The 22,753-nt window shown below is 42.7% G+C and overlaps 1 protein-coding gene across 2 annotated transcripts; it reads left to right on the top strand.

Annotated features, from left to right (window-relative positions):
• Window positions 1-1,985: 1,985 nt before the first annotated feature.
• PRRG4 (proline rich and Gla domain 4) lies at window positions 1,986-21,746 on the top strand. 2 transcript variants are annotated; one of them, XM_035118166.3, is made up of 6 exons: window positions 1,986-2,484; window positions 3,835-3,944; window positions 13,705-13,913; window positions 16,886-16,934; window positions 18,795-18,930; window positions 21,071-21,746. In XM_035118166.3, exons 2-6 carry the CDS (start codon window positions 3,845-3,847, stop codon window positions 21,285-21,287), a joined length of 711 nt encoding a protein of 236 aa, XP_034974057.2. In that variant the 5' UTR covers window positions 1,986-2,484; window positions 3,835-3,844; the 3' UTR covers window positions 21,288-21,746. The 2 variants fall into 2 exon arrangements, with proteins under 2 accessions (XP_034974057.2, XP_034974066.1); XM_035118175.3 differs by having other exon boundaries at window positions 2,177-2,484; window positions 13,705-13,868.
• Window positions 21,747-22,753: the final 1,007 nt, after the last annotated feature.

Raw genomic sequence — 22,753 nt, 5'->3', positions numbered from 1 at the left:
ACTGTACAGTATATCTGAAGTATCTGTGCATGCATACACAGATGTATCTGTGTATCTGAAGAAGTGTGCATGCACACGAAAGCTCATACCAAAATATAAACTTAGTTGGTCTTTAAGGTGCTACTGAAGGAATTTTTTATTTTGTACAGTATATGTTTTGCTTCTTTAAAAGAGTAGGGAAGTTGAAGAGACAACATGCCAATGACTGTAATTCCACTGTACTGCTTACAACATTCAGCTGGAGCTTGCCAACACAGGGCAGACTTGAATCAGCAAGTTCCTGGTACTGTGCATAAGGGAAGCCTAGCAAAAACCTTCAGGCAATAGTGAAGGCAGTGCATAGTGATAACAAGCTTAGGCAAATCTGAGCTCTCCAGTGCACATTTCATTACAAAAATACAAAATGGAAGAGAAGATACTGCAAGGGGAGGGCACTGCAACATGGCACCAGACTCATGGCCTGTGTGTGCATACTCTAAAGTGAGCAAAACACACTGTCCCTGCTCTAAAGTGAGCAAAACACACTGTTGACCTATGTGATCAAAAGGGGATTACAACAAAAGACAGTTGTTATGGATGCTATTCAGTATAATCAAGTGTAATGTGATGCATGTCGGGGCGAAAAAAATCTTAATTTCACATACACATTCATAGGGTCTGAACTGGCAGTTATGGCCCAAGAACAAGACCTCGACTTACCCCAGCAGATAGTTCACTGGAAATCCTGAGTGCGGCAAATTCCATGCTTGGGATAGTTAGGAAAGGAATTGAATATAAAACCTCCAATATCGTAATGCTGTTATGCAAATCTATTGTGTGACCACAATTGGAATACTGTGAACAGTTCTGGTTGCCTCACCTCAAAAAGGACATTGTAGAGTTGGAAAAGGGGCAGAAAAGAGCAACCAAGACAATCAACAGGGTGGAATGACTCCTTTATTAGGGAAGGTTGCAGCGTTTGAGGCTTTTTAGTTTCGAGAAAAGATGAATAAGAGGTGACAGTTTATAAAGTTATTTTTAGAAAGAGAAAGTATAAAGAGAAGTCCTTCCTATCGCAAAACACCAGAATTTGTGGATGCCCAACGAAGCTGAATGTTGGAAGAGTCAGGACAAATGAAAGAACCTACCGTACTTCTTCATGCACTGCAGAAGAGTGCTCTGGTTCTCAGGCCCTGCTTGCAGGTTTCCCACATGCATCTAGTTGGCCACCCTTAGAGCAGGCTGCTGGCCTTTGGCCTCTTCAAGCAAGCTCCTATGTTTTTACTCACGTGCATTGATATGTCTCATCCAGGCAACAAGTGGACAAAACTTTAACCTTGCCAAATAATGATGACATTGTGGTCACTTGTCTAGGATATTGATACCAGTTCCTTCAAACAATTTGCTTCTCTCAGAACAATTAAGTGCAGATCCTTTCAGGTATCTGTAGAAAGTGTTCTCAAAAGGACAGGAGCAGGAAACATAGCCATGGGCAGAGAAAACATCTGGGACATTCCTGCAGTGTACTTTCCTGTTGGCAGCATATCTCAAGTTCTGTTGGCATGGTAGACTTCCATCGAAATAATATAAATAACAGATCCTGTTATAAATAACATGAATAACCATGAATAATATAAATAACAGGATCTGGAAGGACAGATCCTGAAACTGAGGCTCCAATACTTTGGCCACCTCATGAGAAGAGAAGACTCCCTGGAAAAGACCCTGATATTGGGAAAGGTTGAGGGCACTAGGAGAAGGGGACAACAGAGGACGAGATGGTTGGACAGTGTTCTTGAAGCTAGGAACATGAGTTTGACCAAACTGCGGGAGGCAGTGGAAGACAGGAGTGCCTGGCGTGCTGTGGTCCATGGGGTCACGAAGAGTCGGACACGACTAAACGACTAAACAACAACAACATAAATAACTCCTCAACTAGCTAGCTCATATACAAAGAAACTACTGGCCTGCCTCGTTGCATGACATTACAATAAAATCACCCTTGACCAGAGTGGTCAGGAAGGGCCTTTCTTTCAGTAATCCTCAAACTCATTTGCTGCTCCACCGCACAAATAGCAACGCAAAACCAAAACTCAAATCCTTTTCCCACTTAAGGACGATTTCCTAGAATCCAGATGGATGGGTGTGTGCAGAAAGGAGCTGTGTGTAATTATTCATACTGTTGCGAACGGGGAAGAGGAATGAGGATGTCTAAGGAAGACGGGGATATTCAACACGGACCTGTTGAATGGGATGTTCACTCAGTATGCTAATTAGCAGATTTAAATATGCGCTGCCTTCTGCCACGGCCGAGTCCTCTCTCCTTTTATTCCTGAGTCCGCCCGGGATTCAGGTGGGCGGCTACAAAGCAGGTAATATGAGCCCAAACCGCCCTCTCCCACTCTGAGTGCTCCCGAAGAGAAGCGAACGCCACCTCTGACAAAAGCCAGGCTGGAGTGGCGCGGACGACGAGCTCTGGGAAAATTTGGGATTTGAACTCAACAGGTAGGCGATCGCGAAAGCGGGATAGATGTCGAGAAGCATAAAGAAACAGAGATCTGCGACGTGGATGAAGCTGCCAGTTCTTCCGAGGGGAGGCGGAGGGAGGGAGGGGAAATTACTGGAGCCCGCTGCCCACACCCTATGGCACCTTCGTGACCCGACAACGTGCCTTCTCCACTTACGCTTTCTGTGTAGTTCTGCGTTGGGTCTTGATCTTCCGTGATATTGGCTGTTAGATCTGCCCCTCAACTTGTTACGATGGTTTGGGGCTGGCGGCGGCGGCGGCGGGCTTAACTTTCATTAGTTTAAAGAAGCAGGAAGTGGCGGCGGGTGCCATCAATCGCAGCGCACCATGAACTTGAAGTTTGCGCACAGTTTTGCTTGAGAATACCTTCAGCACAAGATTCCCAGGGCGGTGTATTTTGCTTATATAATCATAACAAAAGTCAAAAGCCTAAAAACTTGTGTCTCCACGACAGCAGCAGCCGGCCATTTGAACATCGAAGGGAAAGGGGTGGAATTCGAGGTGCGCTTCTCGCAAGAGAGGGCTGCTGGAGTTGGTATCGGGTGCGACACAGTCATTGTTTTTTGAAAGCTGCTCAGTTTCGTCCGGCTAAACTGGCCCTCCTGAGATGCTGAGCAAGAGCTATTGTGCCTACTGGCAAGGAGCCAAAGAACAGCGCGACTAGCTTGGCCAGTCCAAGCGGGGGCTTGTTGGAGTAGGAGAATTTTTTTGGCATTTCTGGAGCAGGAGCCCTTCAAGCCTATAAGGGGCGTTTCAGCCACATGGTACCACATAACCTAGTTTTGAAGGGAGAGAAGTAGCGGGGCCAGCGGAGCGGGGGATCTTAGTGGTTGCACAAGTCCTTGGTCATGCCCAGAAGGAGCTCTGTGAATCCTGGTCAATATCATAGTAAAAGCACATGTCTAGTTTCTGTCATACTGAAGCTCCGTGTAATCAGTTTGGAATGTTGTCAGCTGGAGATCTTTCCTTGACAAGATTCTACATGTATGGGGAATGTGCTGGTGATCCAAAGGATACACGGACACATGAAGTAGGACCTAACTTATGTTATCATGTATTTTTTTTCTGATGCTGAAATTGTTGGTTTCAATTGCTGAAAACAATCCATGTAATTATTATTACGCAAGCATGATGACGTACATGCTAGACTGGTTTTATGGGAGGCCTGCAGCCTAATCTAGAGCAACTTTCATCTAAATGTCTTGTAGTGACTTGTGAATGATGTTAACATTAACTGCAGCCAATAAGGCATTTTTTAAAAGTTTGTCTGCAATTAATCCATAAAATTTTTAAAAAATATTGTTAATTTGGTAACTTTTTTTTTACAGGTACCGGGTTATGTTCTTTTTTTACATTTTGCTCCTTCAGCTGGTGCTAACGTTGCTTGCGTTTCCTCACTGCTCAAGACAACTGAAGGAATCAGATGCAGTGAAAGAAGGTAACTTCCTTTATGCATAAACTATGGCTTCTAAACACAACTGAGATTCTCTTCCCAATCCAAAATTATAATCCAAAATTATTATTTGTTCACTAAAGCTTTAATCTTCCTTCATTAAAAAGGGTCTAACTGTGCGTGTCAAGATAGTTCAAGACGTATGTCATTTCTGTGGGGTGTATGAAATCAAAAGAATTTATTGCAACAATCAATAGTCATAGAACAACAATCTTAAATACACATTAAAATAAAAAAATTCCTTCAGTAGCACCTTAAAGACCAACTAAGTTTTTATTTTGGTATGAGCTTTCGTGTGCATGCACACTTCTTCAGATACAGTGGCATGCACACGAAAGCTCATACCAAAATAAAAACTTAGTTGGTCTTTAAGATGCTACTGAAGGAATTTTTTTATTTTACTTCGACCCAGACCAACACGGCTACCTACCTGTAACCTTAAATACACATTGTTCTGGATTTTAAACTGTACCCTCCAAGGCAATTGTCCCATACTAACATGTTTTGCTGGAAACCATAGGCCAGAATTGCTTCTCGTTGGCCCCATGCAGCCAGCAATATGGCCACACCTGGTACATTTGCCAGATCACCAGTGAACTGCAACGCAAGGCGAATCTGGAATTCCCCAAGCCCATCCTTAATCAGTGACTATACCAAGCACCTGCCAAACCCCAACAGCCATAGTGACAAGCATCCTTTGTTTATCTACCACATATTCCACAAATACATTTCATAGAAAACCAAGACCTCTGTGGTGCAATGGGTCGGTGCATCTGGCTGTTAACCAGAAGGCTGGTGGTTCAAGCCCCTCCAGGGATGGCTACGGGTAGGATTCTGTCATTGTAGGGGGCTGGACCAGATGACTTTCTGGTCCTTCCAGGGGTTCCAGAGGTTGGACCTTCCAACTCTACAATCCTATGATTCTAAAACAGTCTAAAAACAATAGTACAGTAACCCTAATAAAAACAACAACATTGCAACATAAGATGAGCAATTAGGCAAAATTGCTCCAAAAAATAGTGAGTGTATAAGCTAGCTGTGGGAATGTTCAGGAATGTGGATGAGGAGATATTGTTTAATATATCCTATCCCCGCTTGCGCTAGCAAGCACAAAACTTTAGCAGAGTAAAACATTCCCCTTTTGCAAAATACACAGCAGAAGAACGTTTGCGCAGGCTTGATTTAAGCCACTAAAATAAAGTGTATTTTCCTGGTATTTCCCCTTTTTCCCTCTTAAAAGAAAAGACACAACACAATGCTCTTAAAAGTATAAAAGATGTTTACTTACAAGCATCTCGAGGTACAGCACACTCAAGAGGTAGACTTGCTTAGTTAAAAGGTAATATATACATTGTGAAGTTCACTTATAAGAAGTGAGACTCCATCTCATCTCTCTCTCTAGGCTGGAGGCCTTGAGGGAGAGACTCACTAAGATGTGTGTAGTCCAAGAGGTCTGGTCCAAGAGAGGGAAAATGGCTGTTTCCTTCAGGATTTATCTGCCACTTCCTCAACTCATTTGCATGTGAAGGAAGAGGAAACTACGCTTAGTCATATCCTCCTCCTCAGTCCTCCAAGTGGACTATCTAGGGATTGTTGTGACTTGACTGCACTTAACCCTTTGCATCCCACAAACCCCTTCTCAGGCAATTCACAACATACACAAAAACATACATAAATAACTTTAATCAACCACCCAAGAGTCCCAGCTTGCCACGAAGATCCTGGAACTTCTCTCTTGGCAGGGGCTTTGTTAGGACATCTGCAGTCATCTGGTCAGTGTTGCAGTAACACATTTCAACAAGTCCATCCTCGATCACCTGGCGTATGTAGTGGTACCTGACCCCAATGTGTTTGGTGCGTGCAAGGAACTTTTCACTTTGTGTCAGCTTCATACTGCTCTGATTGTCCTCCATCAAGCTGACAGGTCCCGTTCTTGGCACGCCAAAGTCCTTCAGGAGCTGATCCAGCCAGGGGATCTCTCTGCAAGCTTCCGAAGCCGCAATGTACTCAGATTCTGTGGACGATAAAGCTACACATTTCTGTTTATAGCTGCCCCATGCAATAGCTCCGTCCCCATACATAAAAACATAGCCACTTGTGGATTTATAATCCTTATTGTCCCCAGCCCAATCCGCATCAGTGTACCCAAGCAGTTTAGGGTCTCTGACAGCTGGCAGTTTTAATTTACAGTCCATGGTTCCCTTTAGATAACGAACAACCCTCTTAACTCCAGCCCAATCATGCTCAGTGGGACAACTTACTTTCCTACTTAGGATCCCCACTGCACTTGCCAGGTCAGGTCTGCATGTGGTAACCAAATACAAAAGTTTGCCGACCGCTGACCTGTATTGCGTGTTGTTTGGCAGCAACTTCGAACCTTGTTGATTCTTCAAGAAGTCTGTGGCCATCGGTGTCGCAACTGGGTGTGCGTCCTGCATCTGCATGCTTTCAATCAGTTCAGTTATCTTTTGCCTTTGGCTGAGTAAGAACGATCCATCCTCTTCTCTCTCAACTTGAATTCCCAAGTAGTATTTCACTTTTCCAAGTTCCTTGACCTCTACTTCCCTGTTGAGGTGTTTGACTATGTCTTTATAGTCTTTCTCATTTGACGTAGAAATTAAAAGGTCGTCAACAAAGGCTAAAATGTACGAAAACTGTCCATTCCTTTGTTTGGTGTACAAGCACTTATCAGCAGTCCCTTGCTTGTACCCAAGCTGCACCAGCATCTCATGGAGTTTCTGGTTCCAAGCCCTCGCTGCTTGCTTCAAACCATAAAGTCCTTTCTGCAGCTTGCACACTAGATGTGCCTCATTTGGTTTAATGAAACCTTTGGGCTGCTTCATATAAATCTGCTCAGAAATTTCGCCGTGAAGAAAGGCTGTCGCAATGTCAATATGGTAAACTGACATTTGCTTAGATGCTGCAATACTTAAAAGTAGTCTGACACTGCTGTATCGAACTGTCGGTGCAAACACTTGATCGTAATCCTCTCCATACTTCTGGGAAAAACCTTGTGCCACAAGCCTAGCTTTGTAGCGTTGCACCTCCCCTTCTGAACCCTTTTTAACCTTGAACACCCATTTACTTCCAATTGCTTCCTTACCAGGAGGTAGTTCTGTGAGTGTCCAGGTCCTGTTCCGATGAAGTGCATCTATCTCCTCCTGAGCAGCTTTCCTCCAGAGACTGGCTTCATCTGGTGGCATCCTCTCTATCTCTTCCCATTTGGAAGGTTCCTGTGGAGACGCCGACCTTGTAAGGTAGGACAGCCGTAATGGTGGAACACCTCTGTTGGTTCTGGATGAGCGTCTGACCTCTGGTCTTTCGACCGCATCAGCTTCCTCATCCTCCTCCAGCAGTGGCATATCCCCATACAGCTGCTCGTCATCATCTTCGTCTCTGGTGCTGCCAGGGGCCTGGACCTCCACGTCTTCTCGGGTGTCACCTATAGGGGGTGCTACGACACTAGAAGTTGGATTAGTACTTTGTATTGGTTCAAAAGGAAAAATCACAAATTCCTCATCCTGTGGCTCCTTGGAACAATCAATGGCAGTGTCCTTTGTATCAACTTTGCCTTGCTCATCGAAGTAAATTACATGCTGCGAACTTGTCTTGCCAGTTTGCGGATCCAAGACTCTATATCCTTTTCCTCCAGAAGCGTACCCAACTAGGATCCCTGCCTTCGCTCTGGAATCAAGTTTGTGTCTGTGCTCCTTGGGCACATGATAGTAGCACAAACTTCCAAATACACGTATATGTGACAAATTTGGGGCTTTTCCATGCCAAAGTTCAAATGGTGTGCGCTCTGCGCCTTTTGTGGGCAGTCTGTTCTGAAGATAGACTGAGCAACGAGCCGCTTCACCCCACAGCCTGTGTGACAAGTTAGCTTCCTTTAGCATGCACCTTGTCATTTCCAAAATGGATCTAAATTTCCTCTCTGCAATTGAGTTTTGTTGGGGTGTGTAGGCAACTGTGGTCACGTGTGATATGCCTTCTCTAGCCATGACGGCCTGCATCTCATGTGAACAAAATTCCCCACCATTATCGGACATTAAAATGGAAGGGGCTCGCTGGAACTTGTTCTTGACCATGTTAAGATAGTCCCTGAACAATTCCACTGTCTCACTCTTCTCCTTGATAAAGTAGGCTACGCAGAATCTCGAGAAATCGTCCAAAAATATCAAAATATATTTATTACCTCCTAGAGAAGACACATTCATTGGTCCACATAGATCTGTATGGACAATGTCCAATACTTTAGTGCTTCTCTTCTCTGCACAACGTGGGAAAGAAGGTTTAGTTGCTTTCTCACTAACACAAGTTATACATTTTGATGTTGGTGTATTTGTGTTGCTTTGCTTTACCTGCAGACCTCTCACAAGATCACCTTTCTGTAGTTCCAGAATAACGTTGGTGTCTCTGTGTCCAAGTCTCTTGTGCCAGAGTTCCAGACTTCCTTCGTCCTTTTGACTTGGTTGCGCCACCTTTGCAGACTGGTTCTGCTGGTTCTCTGAAACATTAAGCTCATATACACCATCCTTTAGTGTGCCTTGAACATAAACTTCATCATGCTTAGTCACAATACATTGTCCTTTTTCAAATGTAATTTTAAAACCTTTCCTGTCCAAACTGGACACGCTGAGTAAGTTGCAATTAAGCTTTGGTGCAAACTTAACTTCAGTTATCTTAGTATTAATTGTTTCATGATCTACGTTGAATTTCAAATTCACAGTTCCTGAACCAATTGCCTTTACAATGTTGCCATCAGCAATCTCAATTTCAGAGGTTTCATCCCCATTAATCTCATTAAAATACTCCTTTTCATAACAGAAATGAGAACTCGCTCCACTGTCAAGAATCCACTTATTGCGCTTATTTTCACAATCCTGGACAGCTAAACTCCTCTCCTGCATCAACATGGTTTGCTCATGACTCCCCTTCTTAACACCTTGTGGTTTTGAGGGGTGGGATTCAACTTTATCCCCATTTTGACTCTTGCAGTTCCTTGCTATGTGGTTTTTCCCATTGCATTTAAAACAAATTATTTCTCTAGATGTCTGTCTGGACTTTCCAAAATGCTTGGATGCATAGCTGCTATCCTTCCTCCTTGGATTCCTTTCTTGAGAATCAAGGCTATCTCTGCATTCCTCTCTTAAATGGTTGATAAGCTCATTAAAAGTTAAATCCTTTGTGTGATCCATTATACTTTTAAATGGAGCAAACGTAGGTCCCAATGATGCAAGCATAAACGTTACTTTAGTCACATCATCAAAGGCTCTGGGAGTAAGGGCAATTCTTTGAACAATCTCAGAAAAATTCTTAAAATGCTCTGTAAACTCTTCTCTAGAATTCATCTTCAACTTGAGTAACTTATCCAACAAGTATCTATAGGAACTCTCTGTAGATTGTGCATAAATGCGTTCAATGTCCTCTAGGATCTTAGATGCATCATCTTCAAAATTTATCATTGATAGATGCTCATTCCTCAAACTGCTCAAAATTATGTGCTTGGCTTCATCATTTTTAATACTCCAAGCTTCTATCTTAGCTAAAGCTTCTGCATCGGTTCCTGTAGGCTTTTCTTCCTTAATGGCCTGCAGAACACGCCTAGCAGCAAGATAAACTAAAACGCGCTGCTTCCACTGCACAAAATTATTGTCATCCAGCAGCATAAAACTTGGTCTTGCCTCACTATCAAAACTGGAGCTTGCCATCTTAAAACTTCAAAAATTTCCAAAATTCAAAAATCTTTCAAAAATCAAATTCAAAATCTCAAAAATATCTTCACTACCTCTGAGCTTTCTCAGTGCTGTAAACTCTGAGGGAGGGGAGGGGTAGTTAATCCCCCAAGCACACTGCAGAACAAAGAGACCATGTGCTCAACCAGGAAATCCTAACTGGAAAAATCCTACAGAGTTCAAAATCACAATCCAAATCAATCCTTCAAAAATACACAAAATACGCAACTCTGGGCCGCAATAACCCTTTGTGGGAATGTTCAGGAATGTGGATGAGGAGATATTGTTTAATATATCCTATCCCCGCTTGCGCTAGCAAGCACAAAACTTTAGCAGAGTAAAACATTCCCCTTTTGCAAAATACACAGCAGAAGAACGTTTGCGCAGGCTTGATTTAAGCCACTAAAATAAAGTGTATTTTCCTGGTATTTCCCCTTTTTCCCTCTTAAAAGAAAAGACACAACACAATGCTCTTAAAAGTATAAAAGATGTTTACTTACAAGCATCTCGAGGTACAGCACACTCAAGAGGTAGACTTGCTTAGTTAAAAGGTAATATATACATTGTGAAGTTCACTTATAAGAAGTGAGACTCCATCTCATCTCTCTCTCTAGGCTGGAGGCCTTGAGGGAGAGACTCACTAAGATGTGTGTAGTCCAAGAGGTCTGGTCCAAGAGAGGGAAAATGGCTGTTTCCTTCAGGATTTATCTGCCACTTCCTCAACTCATTTGCATGTGAAGGAAGAGGAAACTACGCTTAGTCATATCCTCCTCCTCAGTCCTCCAAGTGGACTATCTAGGGATTGTTGTGACTTGACTGCACTTAACCCTTTGCATCCCACACTAGCTAACAATGTCCAACACTTCCACAACCCCAGATAGCCAAACTGGTGGCATTAGTGCCAAGCAACCCCACCCCCATGAACGTTCATATGCATAAGATCAGAAATGCCCCTCGGAGTAGTTCCCTTATGAAGGCTCAAGGGCTAAGGGATGGGGCAACGCCTCATTTTCCTGTTAAAGTTGTTCGTATTCAACCTGCCCTCAGGCTCCTCTCAAGTTCCCTACATTGTTTCAACTTAACTTGACACATTTGAGTCCCACCTCACCTGGAAAGGTTTACTCCCTTCGACACGTACCTCTGTTCTGGCTTCTAAAGGCTGTTTTTAACCTCTTCATCCTGAACACCTCTAATGTGGTTCAAAGTGACATCACTGTCATAGTTTCATAAGTAACTTGTGTATATTATCTGGGGCTCTCAAAAGTTCTTCTTGAGGTTTTTCTTAGGCTACTGGCTAAAGATTTCTGTTTTGAAATATAACCCGCTGTTAAGAAGACAACAAGCCTGCAACTTAGGCAAGGGTTACGTTCCGGGGATTGCACCTAGAACCAAAATCGCATATAGTCAATGCACATTGGGTTCAATGGTAGGTGGGATTGCCAAAGTCCTTTTTCCCAGGCACCCACCCTCTTTTTATTTTTATTTTTAATTGTTAGCCAAGTATATGAATCTGAATGCGCACAAGTTAAATGTGTGCATGTTGCAGACTTACAGTACTACTAAATCTTCTTTCCTGTCATGTGATCCTCAGATTAAAGTCAAAACAAAATTTTAAAAAAATTCCTTCCAGTAGCACCTTAGAGACCAACTACGGTAAGTTTGTTATTGGTATGAGCTTTTGTGTGCATGCACACTTCTTCAGATACACTGAAATATCAGTCACCAGATCCTTATACAGTGGACACTCAGGTTGTGAACGTGATACACGCGGGAGGCACGTTCTCAACCTGCAGCGTTCGCAACCTGCGTCTGTGCGGGTCACGATTCGGCGCTTCTGCACATGTACAAAGCGTGATTTAATGTTTCTGCACATGCCAAAACCTAGGAGTAATCCGTTCCGGTACTTCCAGGTTCGGCGCAGAGCGCAACCCGAAAAGACGCAACCTGAAGCGGCTGTAACCCGAGGTATGACTGTATATAGTGAGAGGGTGGGGAGGGTATTACTCAGAAGGGTGGTGGGAATAGGTGATTTCACCCCCCACCCTCTCACTATATATAAGGGTCTGGTGACTTCTGTTTCAGTTTATCTGAAGAAGTGTGCATGCACATAAAAGCTCATACCAATAACAAACTTAGTTGGTCTCTAAGGTGCTACTGGAAGTAAAAAAAAAAATTGTTTCGACTACGGCAGACCAACATGGCTACCTACCTGTAACTCAGATTAAAGTGTTTTGTTAGTGGAGCTCCTTTTTCAGGGACTAGGGATATACAATAGTTTGTGGGACTCTGCTGGTTCCCTTGAGAAAAACCATGAGAGTACTGTAGTTTTAATTTTACTGACACCTGTGGCAGATTGCCTTTGTATCTACTGTGGCATGATTTATGCCACCCACAACACTTTTCCATTATTAAATAGCAAGGTTCTGGGACAATTGCAATTGATGAAATACTTCGAAAAGAAACTGAAAGAGACCACAGGTTTTCTAAAAGCACCCAATAATAACATCCAAAATGAGTGGGCTGAATTTTTCACTTTGCACCTACCCACTGTGGTCAAGACGATGGATGTGGTTTGGGGGTGTCAGTATAAACAAGCTTTTTACTCAGTGGCCCACCACAGAATCCCTGAAGTAATAGCACCTGACACAACCTCACAGCATCCACTGGGGATGAGACTTCACAGTTAGATACAGGAGTGAATTCAGTCTAGTCTTGACACAAGCAGGATTAGATAGAAGTATTACTGAAGAACAAGAGTTTGGAGTCGATATCCCACTTTATCACTACCTGAAGGAGTCTCAAAGTGGCTAACATTCTCCTTTCCCTTCCTCCCCCACAACAAACACTCTGTGAGGTGAGTGAGGCTGAGAGACTTCAAAGAAGTGTGACTAGCCCAAGGTCACCCAGCAGCTGTATGTGGAGGAGCAGAGATGCGAACCTGTTTCCCCATATTACAAGTCTACTGCTCTTAACCACTACACCACACTGGCTCTGAGATAACTGAGGGTCAGATTACAGAGGAAGGGGCAGGTAACCAGGAATCTGGGGCGAATAGAAAATTGGGGAAAAGCTTAATAAACAAACAAGGAGAAGCAAAGGTGGTTGAGTTGAATACCAGCCGCCTTTTCCTGCTTTCTTCTGCAAGAGTTTCATTGAGGCCAGATCATCATGGTCACGTCATCAAAGGTTCTGTCACCTGGGACTCGGCTATACAGCTGCAAATAAAACGTTTAAAACAGGCATCTCCAAACTGTGCCCTCCAGATGTTTTGGCCTACAACTCCCATGATCCCTAGCTAACAGGACCAGTGGCCGGGGAAGATGGGAATTATAGTTCAAAACATCTGGAGGGCCGAAGTTTGGGGATGCCTGGTTTAAAATGTGTTGTAAAGTGAATCTGACACTAGATGGTAATAGCTATGCCAAATTCAATGTATTTTTCAAAATGTTATTTTAAAAAAGCATTTTCACAGCGTTTTTTTATATGTGTGTAGATTCCACCCTAGAGGCTCACCCACTATAACTGACATAGCCTTTCGGAAAACCTGTGTTTGATTTGAGCCTAGCCGTTATTTCCTTGAGTAGGTTATGTGCAAGTGTTTTATATACCGGTAGCTCCAGATCGCTGCAATATGGCATTCAGCATTGGATAACCTTTTCTCCTATAAAGGCGAAACCATAATGACAAAAGGAGTTGCATTTTTAAGGCCTATGTAATACTCAAATATGATCTACTGCTGTTTTCACAATAATATGAAGTAAGTAATGTATGAGCCATTGGGATCGCGCAGACTCCTAGTGTGACTTGTGCAAACATAGGTGGTTAAAAAATGTGGTTGTGAAACATCAGCTCTGCTGATTCATATGTGACTTCTTCCATGTGACTCTACTTGATGTTTTAAAGCATCTGTGAATGGAAATTTTCCACCAGTGTGTTTGCATGCCTGTGCATTTTCTTAAAGGCCATGCTTATATTTTTAATAGAAATGTTGCTTTAATTATTTTTTTCAGTGTTCATCTCAACAGAGGAGGCCAATTTATTCATTGGACGACACCTTCTATACAACAGATTTGACTTCGAACTAGTAACCCCAGGGGATCTTGAAAGGGAATGCAATGAAGAATACTGCAATTTCGAGGAAGCAAGAGAAATTTTTGGAGACCAAGAAAAAACAGTAATTGCTTTACTTTTGGTGGCCTATAAAGGAGATATTTCAAAGGTCAATGCTTAGGACTACAACATCATGTGTACATATTTATCATTTGAGAATGGGCACAGAACCCATTGTGCTTATGGGTGAAATTGTATTTTATTTTTTTATTTTTTTACTGCTCCTAGGATTGAGAGGGTCGTGCCTCTCAAACTAGCCCAGGTCTAGTCCTTCTGAACCATTGTCTGAGCCATTATGCAGAGGGGGGAAGTAATCAGCCTTCTCCAATTGGTTGCTTTGGATTCCAACTCCCTGAATCCCTGACCATAGGCCATACTGGCTGAGGCTAATTGAGAGTTGTAGTCCAAAATGTCTGGCGGGCAACAGGTTGAGGAAGGCTGAGCTAGCTCATTAACTGTTCGTTGGAGAATTTACAAGTGAATCAAAATTCCATTTCCCTCACTCTGGTGGTGTACTCACACTAGGCTTTATGTACTGCTGTTATTTTGTTGTTGTTGTTTAGTCGTTTAGTCGTGTCCGACTCTTCGTGACCCAATGGACCATAGCACGCCAGGCACTCCTGTCTTGCACTGCCTCCCGCAGTTTGGTCAAACTCATGTTCGTAGCTTCGAGAACACTGTCCAACCATTTCGTCCTCTGTCCCCTTCTCCTAGTGCCCTCTATCTTTCCCAACATGTCTTTTCCAGGGAGTCTTCTCTTCTCATGAGGTGGCCAAAGTAGTGGAGCCTCAGCTTCACGATCTGTCCTTCCAGTGAGCACTCAGGGCTGATTTCCTTCAGAATGGATAGGTTTGATCTTCTTGCAGTCCATGGGACTCTCAAGAAATAACTGCTGTTATTAGGATGGGTATACTCTATCTCCACAAAATGGATGGGGGCAGCCATGCTGCTGTTAACTTTTTTTGGTAAATGGGTCTGGATGATGCATTTCACAGGAGAATCATCAAGGAAATGTTTCTAACGTAGTAAAGTTTATTGACGTGCACACTGTGGAGAAGCTTTTCCGTATGTGCATAGTTTTTTCTTTAAATAATAATAATAATAATAATAATAATAATAATAATAATAATAATTGAAGGCGTGTTCCATGGTGGCTCGTCTTGTCTTGCCACCAAAGGCAAAATGGGAACATGTGGCTGTGCTGCCGCTCTACCCCCACCCTGCCACCCCTACCAGGGAAGCTGAAAAGTGCCACCCTGGCAGGCTCGCACCACTACCAGCAAAGAAGCAGCATAGTTTTCCAGTGAGATTTTGCAAGATCTCAATGGAAACCAAAACCACTTCTCCCCCAGAGACAGAGGCAGGTGGAGCACCTATGGGTACTGCTTCTTATGCTGCCTGAGGTGGTTATTTTACACCTCCTCATAGGCAAGCCAACATGTACTGTTACTAGTTATCTTTTAAATCCACTAGTTTACAGCAGAACTGTAAGTTTTAGGTTAATACTGCATGCCCAAGCTAGAATCATAGAATCATAGAGTTGGAAGAGACCACAAGGGCCATCCAGTCCAACCCCTTGCCAAGCAGGAAACGCCATGCATTCTTGGCATATGCCTGTCAAGCCTCTGCTTAAAGACCTCCAAAGAAGGAGACTCCACCACACTCCTTGGTAGCAAATTCCACTGCCGAACAGCTCTTAATGTCAGGAAGTTCTTCCTAATGTTTAGGTGGAATCTTCTTTCTTGTAGTTTGAATCCATTGCTCTGTGTCTGCTTCTCTGGAGCAGCAGAAAACAACCTTTCTCCCTCCTCCATATGACATCCTTTTAAATTTAAATCATTTTTTTTAATCCCCAGGAATCCTGGGAACTATAGTTTATACCACACAGCAACCCTTCTGCTGGGAAAGCTCAGACAGTAGAGCATGAGGCTCTTAATTTCAGGGTCATGGGTTCGAGCCCCACATTGGGCAAAGATTCCTGCATTGCAGGGGGTTAGACTAGATGAGTGTCAGGGTCCCTTCCATTCTATGATTCTATGAATTCTCAGCACCTGCAGTTCCAATTATTCTTTGCAAAAGATGCACTTTAAACGTATGGTGTGCATGTACTATAAATTGCTTTTTCATTACCAATGCAATCTTTTAACTGTTCAGGCTTAATTTGTGACAAAACAGCAAGCATTATTCCTTTTGCAGGGGAAAATGTGTATTTTTTGAAGTTCACAAGAAGGAGAGAGAGGAAAAATCTCCCTCTCTAGGGTTTACCATGGGGCCAATTCTTGCCTTGTGATTAAAGCTCAATAACCTGAATTGCAATCTTGAGATATTTTAATTTACTCTGTGTTTGTGTGTGTGCGCGCGCGCATAAGGATGCTTTTAAGGTTTGTGTATTTGAGTTTGTGATTTGGGGGTAAATATGTGCCATCTTTTAAGTGCTCTTTGGCCTTAATTGTGGTGAATGTTCCTATTGTAAGAGTGTGTGCATTGCTTTATTTTGCATCAGACAATGGTCACTCATTATTCTTATATTTTTAGAAATTGCTGTTTCTGAGTTGCAGAGTAGCTCTGAATTAGTTCTCCATATTAGCACTTCAAAGCTTGGGAGCACCAATAAAGGACAGCCTATCAAAACTATTCGTGGGGTGGGGGTGGGAATCCGCCTCAGACAGTTGTAGTACTCAGTTAATAGTGACTAGGCATTACTTTGTAGCAAACGTGCTTAAGAAGCATATTCTAGTAAGTATTCACTTATATACCAGCATGAGTAAGTATTTATCAATAACTAGAAGTTGCAGTATAAGCCAATTACCAGTGGGGCTAATGAAATGTTTTATTTCCGTCATGTATTCTGCACGGCTTGCTGCCTTTCTCTCAGTCCATTTTATATATACTGATAATATTGTTATTAAGGCAGGTCTTAAAACTTCCTTAACCAATTCCACCCAGTGTTAATCAGTGTGACTCTTGTAATTTAATCCAAAGTTAAATTCTTGACTGGGCTTTTTTTTTGGGGGGGGTGCAGTTTTTGTTTTTAATTGCTGCTAAACAATTACATTGGTTGTTTTTTTTTTACTATCTCAGATCTTATTTTGGAAGAAATATATCATGGAGGGTCGTGGCAGATATCAAGGTAAGCCAAAATCACAGCAGATCTTTGTGGTTCTTATTTTTGTTTTATACCACCACTTCTGCTGGCCACAAGGAAAAATGCCTTCTTGCTATGCCATCCCCCAGGTCTATTGCCATCGCATAATGGCAGCAGAGCTGGCTCAAGGTTGAGCGGATCCTTTGCTGACCCAGTTCCACCCTTTCCCAACCCTGAAATGTCCCACTTCAGGGAGTCCTGCTGACTCCTGCCAGTGGGGCCTCTGCCCACCTGTCCTTTACATTGGAGCATTCCTTATTGGTGTATCTGGGCAGGGCTGGGTGGAGAAACACCTCTGCTTCATGCCAACCTCCTTGAGTGTCATGGACTAGTTGGACACACAGGAATGGTGGGAGGAACCAACTGGGGAAGAAGACTCAGAGCCCAAGAAGTAGTGGTAGGATAGAGAAGAGGGAGAAGACAGGGGTGAGGAGGTGTCAGAAGCGGAAGATGTAACAGGGCTTTGTGAACTGGAGGAGTCTGTGGCAGAGAGAAGTCTGATATAATTCTGATCAGAGGCAGAAGCTGAAGCAGGATAGGAAGGAGGCCAAGAGGCAGGGATGATTCCTGTTGTTGAAGAGGCATGGGTGTCTGCTCCTCCTGTTGTAGCAAGCACCTCTCTCCCCCCTGGTCTTCCAGGAGAGGCACGAAAAGGGTGAAGATAGCTTCACACAACCACAGTCTTAGATTGCTTGAGAAAGACCCTGGAGAGGAGGGGACTTAGGCAGCTGTGGGGAGGTGGGGATCTTCAGTCTCAGCAAATAGCTGTGCTCATTAGCCCCGACACTCCTGTGAGATCTTGTTTTTGCTAATAAAAGGTTAATTCCAACTTTCCCAGCGTTATTTGCTGCTTGGCTCACTCCTGTCATTGAGTATGGCAGATCTGGGGTTTGGATTGCTCCTACCTGTCAGAACCATTTGATAATACATAATACATATTATGTATGTTGTTTGATATCCTTCATCATTAAAGAGGAAGTTAATTTGCACTATTATTTTGGACCATCATTGTTACCTTTGAACTAGAACCATTCCTTTAATGGGTTTGGAGGGCACACAGAGGCCCTAATGGTTTGCATGCATCTCAGTTCCTGATGCCACAAACACCCAGTGCATGTTGTTCCTCTGGTGGTCACCCAGTAGATTTGGGGAATCATACATATTGTCAGCATGGTTACTATTTATTTTATAATTATTTTATAATTTGTTTTACTCATACTGTATCTGATGTTTGATAGCTACCTTTTTTTTGTTTTCCCTTCTGCAATATGAGTTCTGATACCCTCCACATAGTTGATTTATCTTGAGCTGTGTGCTCTATGAACATGTGGCAGACACTGCTCATTCAAGCTGTATGTTTGTGGCATGCACACTGAGAACTGCATAGATCTGTAATCTATGCAGGCTAATGTGTTATTTCCTTAGTCACTTCTCAACCACATTACTGCATGCATTGTACTGCTGCAGTCCAAGAGCCCCTCTTCAGTAGATTCTGGCTCTTCTTGTAATGAGAATAGCACATCTATGTTCAGACTGCAATAGGGACTGCTGAAGAATTTGTAAAGAAGTTACTTTTATACATTTATGGGATAATTTAGGAATAGTTTCAAGACACTTTTTTATGGCATAGTCACCAGGCATCCCCAAACTTCGGCCCTCCAGATATTTTGGACTACAATTCCCATCTTCCCTGACCACTGGTCCTGTTAGCTAGGGATCATGGGAGTTGTAGGCCAAAACATCTGGAGGGCCCCAGTTTGGGGATGCGTGGCATAGTGTGACCTAGGGTAGATCAAGAAACAGTTAACTCTGAGAATATACTCAGTAATTCTGATTTCTGTGCAGAGGAGCAAGCAATGCGGAAGATTGATGTTATGGGACTTTTGACTGGCTTGGTCGCAATTGGAGTACTGTTGATCATAACTGGGTTACTTATTTATTTTCTCTGCCAAAAGAAGTGCAAACAAAGACATCTACCACGGTAAGAAAATAAGTTTTGTAAATTCCAACACTTTGTTCAGTGTATTCAAGTTTGACATGGAAGTTTCTGTACCCTAAAAATAATAATTATGGGTGCAGTATATATGTGTGCTGTATGTTTACTGCATTTTGTCCCATTTGGGTTTGTGCTAGGTGCAGATATTTATTTATGTGAAGCATTTGTACCCTACTGTTAGCCAAAAAAGCTCCCAGAGTGGCTTACACACAATAAAAACAAGACAGTCTCTACTTGGAGACTTACAAACTAAAAACATACACAAGGGAAATAATGAACAGCTGGCACAGCTCAGGGACAGGCAGTTCATGAAGGAGCCCTGCTTCCTCTTTCTCCCACTGAGGCAGTCTGATGGAATGGCTGCCCCCCCAGATGACAACTGGGGGGAGATGAGGGCTGATGGAGCTGTCCTGTCACAGCAGATTCAATGGTGTCAGCTCTGCTTCCTAGCTCTCCCACTGCTGGAATGGCTGCCCTCAGGTGACAGCCTTGCTTTCACCTGTCCCAAGGTGATATGCCTTGGGACTTAAGAGAAAAAAATGGAAACAGGGTATGACTTACCAAATAATCTATGGATTTCTACTTGAACAGTTGAATCCTTCGGAACTAATATATATTTAAAAATAATCCTGCTGTATCCTAATATATGGAGATTTGGATGGAAATAAGGTATATGAAATTGTTATGACTATGGAAGAGCATGAAGATCAGTGGGCTGAGGTTGCTGAGGTTTGTGGGAAAGATAATAATAATAATAATAATAATAATAATAATAATAATAATAATAAATTTTTATTTATACCCCGCCCTCCCCAGTCAAAAACCGGGCTCAGGGCGGCTGACACCAACAGAACCACAATAAAACATAAAAACAATTAATTAAAATACAGTATTAAAATTTAAAGTGCAGCCTCATTTCAAGTAGGCCATAAGTGGCTGACATCAACAGAACCACAATAAAACATAAAAACAATTAGTTAAAATACAGATTAAAATACAGTATTAAAGGCAAAATCTGGAGTCAGTAACAATGACAGGGAATGACGAAGAGAAACATGGGGAACAGCCTTATACTGATTCATACTAGGAGCGTCTCCACCCTCATTGTTCTACCTGGACACTGAGGTCCAGAGCCGAGGGCCTTCTGGCGGTTCCCTCACTATGAGAAGCCAAGTTACAGGGAACCAGGCAGAGGGCCTTTTCAGTAGTGGCTCCCACCCTGTGGAACGCCCTCCCACTAGAGGTCAAAGAGAACAACAATTACCAGACCTTTAGAAGGCATCTCAAGGCAGCCCTGTTTAGGGAAGCTTTTAATGTTTGATGGATTTCTGTATTTTAATGTTTTGTTGGAAGCCGCCCAGAGTGGTTGGGGGAACCCAGCCAAATGGGCGGGGTATAAACAAACAAACAAACAAACAATTTATTATTATTATTATTATTATTACTACTACTACTACTACTACTGATTCATCTAGCTCAGAATACTGACTGCCAGCAGCTCTCCAGAGCTCCTGACAAATTGTCCCTCAGTGCAATTGTTATGAATTGTTGTGATGTGGGAAGGCGACAGTGCTGGCATCAGTGACATCAGCACACACGGCCCCGGCCTACATATGTCCATGACATATGTACTCTTTTAATTCTTCAGAGGTGATGTGCCCTTGTCCAGTGCTGATCCATATGCTTTAGTGAAATGGGGTTGGGGAACTATACCAGCACAAATGAATACAGTGGTACCTCTAGTTACGAACTTAATTCGTTCCGGAGGTCCGTTCTTAACCTGAAACTGTTCTTAGCTAGAGGCGTGTTTTTGCTAATGGGGCCTCTTGCTGCCATCGGCACACGATTTCCATTCTCATCCTGGGGCAAAGTTCTCAACTCGAGGTAACTCTTCCAGGTTTGCGGAGTTTGTAACCTGAAGCATTTGTAACCTGAGGCATTTGTAACTCGAGGTACCACTGTACTCCCATTCTATGCCATCCTGTTCTCTCAGCGGCAAATACTAGCCACTGAAAACATTGCGCTCCCAAGAAAGTGTAGTTCAGGTTCTTCTCTCAATTGAAGTTTTGGACTCTTATACTTAATCATCACTCTGCCATTCTTAAAAGTTGTGCTTTTATTTTAGGGATAGAAGCTACAGGAGGCGTAATTCTTCCATCATCTTTCAAAGACACGAAGAGATTTCCTTAAACCCTCTCTCTCCATGCACAGAACACAATGGATTGCCAACTTATGAACAAGCAATGGCACTAAGTGGCAATTGTGAAGTTCCACCCCCGCCATATCCAGGCCCTTCAAGAGCACTTAGGGCATTCAAGAAGTCTCTCTCTCTTCCTGTTTAATTAAGAAACGGGGCTTGTAGAAGGCTTGAGAATTAACCTGGAGAGAAGAAGATGTATAGCTGAAATGCTGCAGCATTGTGCTCACTTCAGGAGTCTTTCACAGGGTGAAAGGGATACAGCTCTTCAGTGTGCCTGAGAGGAAGTGAAGTGTGTCAGGTGAACAAGGAATGCACCCTTAAGCAATGTGCTGATGGCTAAGGATGAACAACTCCCTTTGTTATGCTTCATTTTAGGTGCTAAGAACTGTAGTGAACTCCTCTGATGCATTCTGAGCCAATTGGTGCATTGATTTGCCAGCCTTTGTGTCTCTCACCAACTTAGCACTTTCATTATGAATTTTTTAAATTAAAAAATACCAATTCAGATTGGTAATAAAGTGGGAATGATAATATGAATAAACACAGGATCCTTGCTTTGAACTACTTTTAACCACAATAAAAGGAAGAGCTGGTAACATAATATAAATGGAATATTTCTCAAACTCTGAACAACTTAAACTGTGTTTTTTAAACTAGCAAAAACAGATGTTCAATTGAATGGTGCTTCCTCCTCATTTGCCTCTGAGGCACATTAAATGATGAATCTTAAGACCTATTTCATCGGATGCATGAAGTATTACCCCAAGTTACAGGTAAATGAGGGGGAAAGAAGAAGAATGGAAGTTGAGAGAAAACATGCTATTAGCAGTGGCCATTCACAACACAGTCCTGGTATCGGTTAGCTAATTAACATGAGGCAGATTTATCAAAACTTGCATTGAAGCCACTGAATTAACTATGTTTGCATTTTATTTCTTACGTGGCCTACTATTCAGAAAGTTTGAGATCCAGTAGCCCACACAAAGTGCAGGTATATTTGTTGCAGAATACAGTGGTACCTTGGTTTAAGTACACAATTGGTTCTGGAAGTCTGTACTTAACCTGAAGCGTACTTAACCTGAAGCGAACTTTCCCATTGAAAGTAATGGAAAGTGGATTAATCTGTTCCAGGTGGGTCCATGGAATACTCAACCTGAAGCATACTTAACTCGAAGTATGAGTGTAATTGGTTCTGGAAGTCCGTACTTAACCTGAAGCATACTTAACCTGAAGCAAAATTTCCCATTGAAAGTAATGGAAAGTGGATTAATCCATTCCAGACAGGTCCGCGGAGTACTTAAACTGAAAGTACTCAAACCGAAGCGTACTTAAACCGAGGTATGACTGTACTTAAAAAGTATATTCTCTATTTCTGGCAGCAATGTTTAACCAAAGGAGCTAAGCAGCTAAGGGAAATGTGAAATAGCTACTGCCATGGGGTGAGGAACAGTGCATGTCCTGTTTTCAGGAAAGAAGCATGTGCAATATTCTGTTCAAGTGTTTGATTTCTCCACCTACATTCCAAAGCAGAGAAATAGTCCACACCCACCCACTGGAGACTGTACTGTATGAACTTTGGGGACATTTTACACATTACCCACAACAACA

Source organism: Zootoca vivipara, chromosome 1 (genome assembly GCF_965207765.1).
Source record: "Zootoca vivipara chromosome 1, rZooViv2.hap1.1, whole genome shotgun sequence".
NCBI lineage: Eukaryota > Metazoa > Chordata > Lepidosauria > Squamata > Lacertidae > Zootoca > Zootoca vivipara.
The sequence above is the reverse complement of the archived record's forward strand: the minus strand, read 5'-3'. Positions and strand labels throughout refer to the sequence as shown.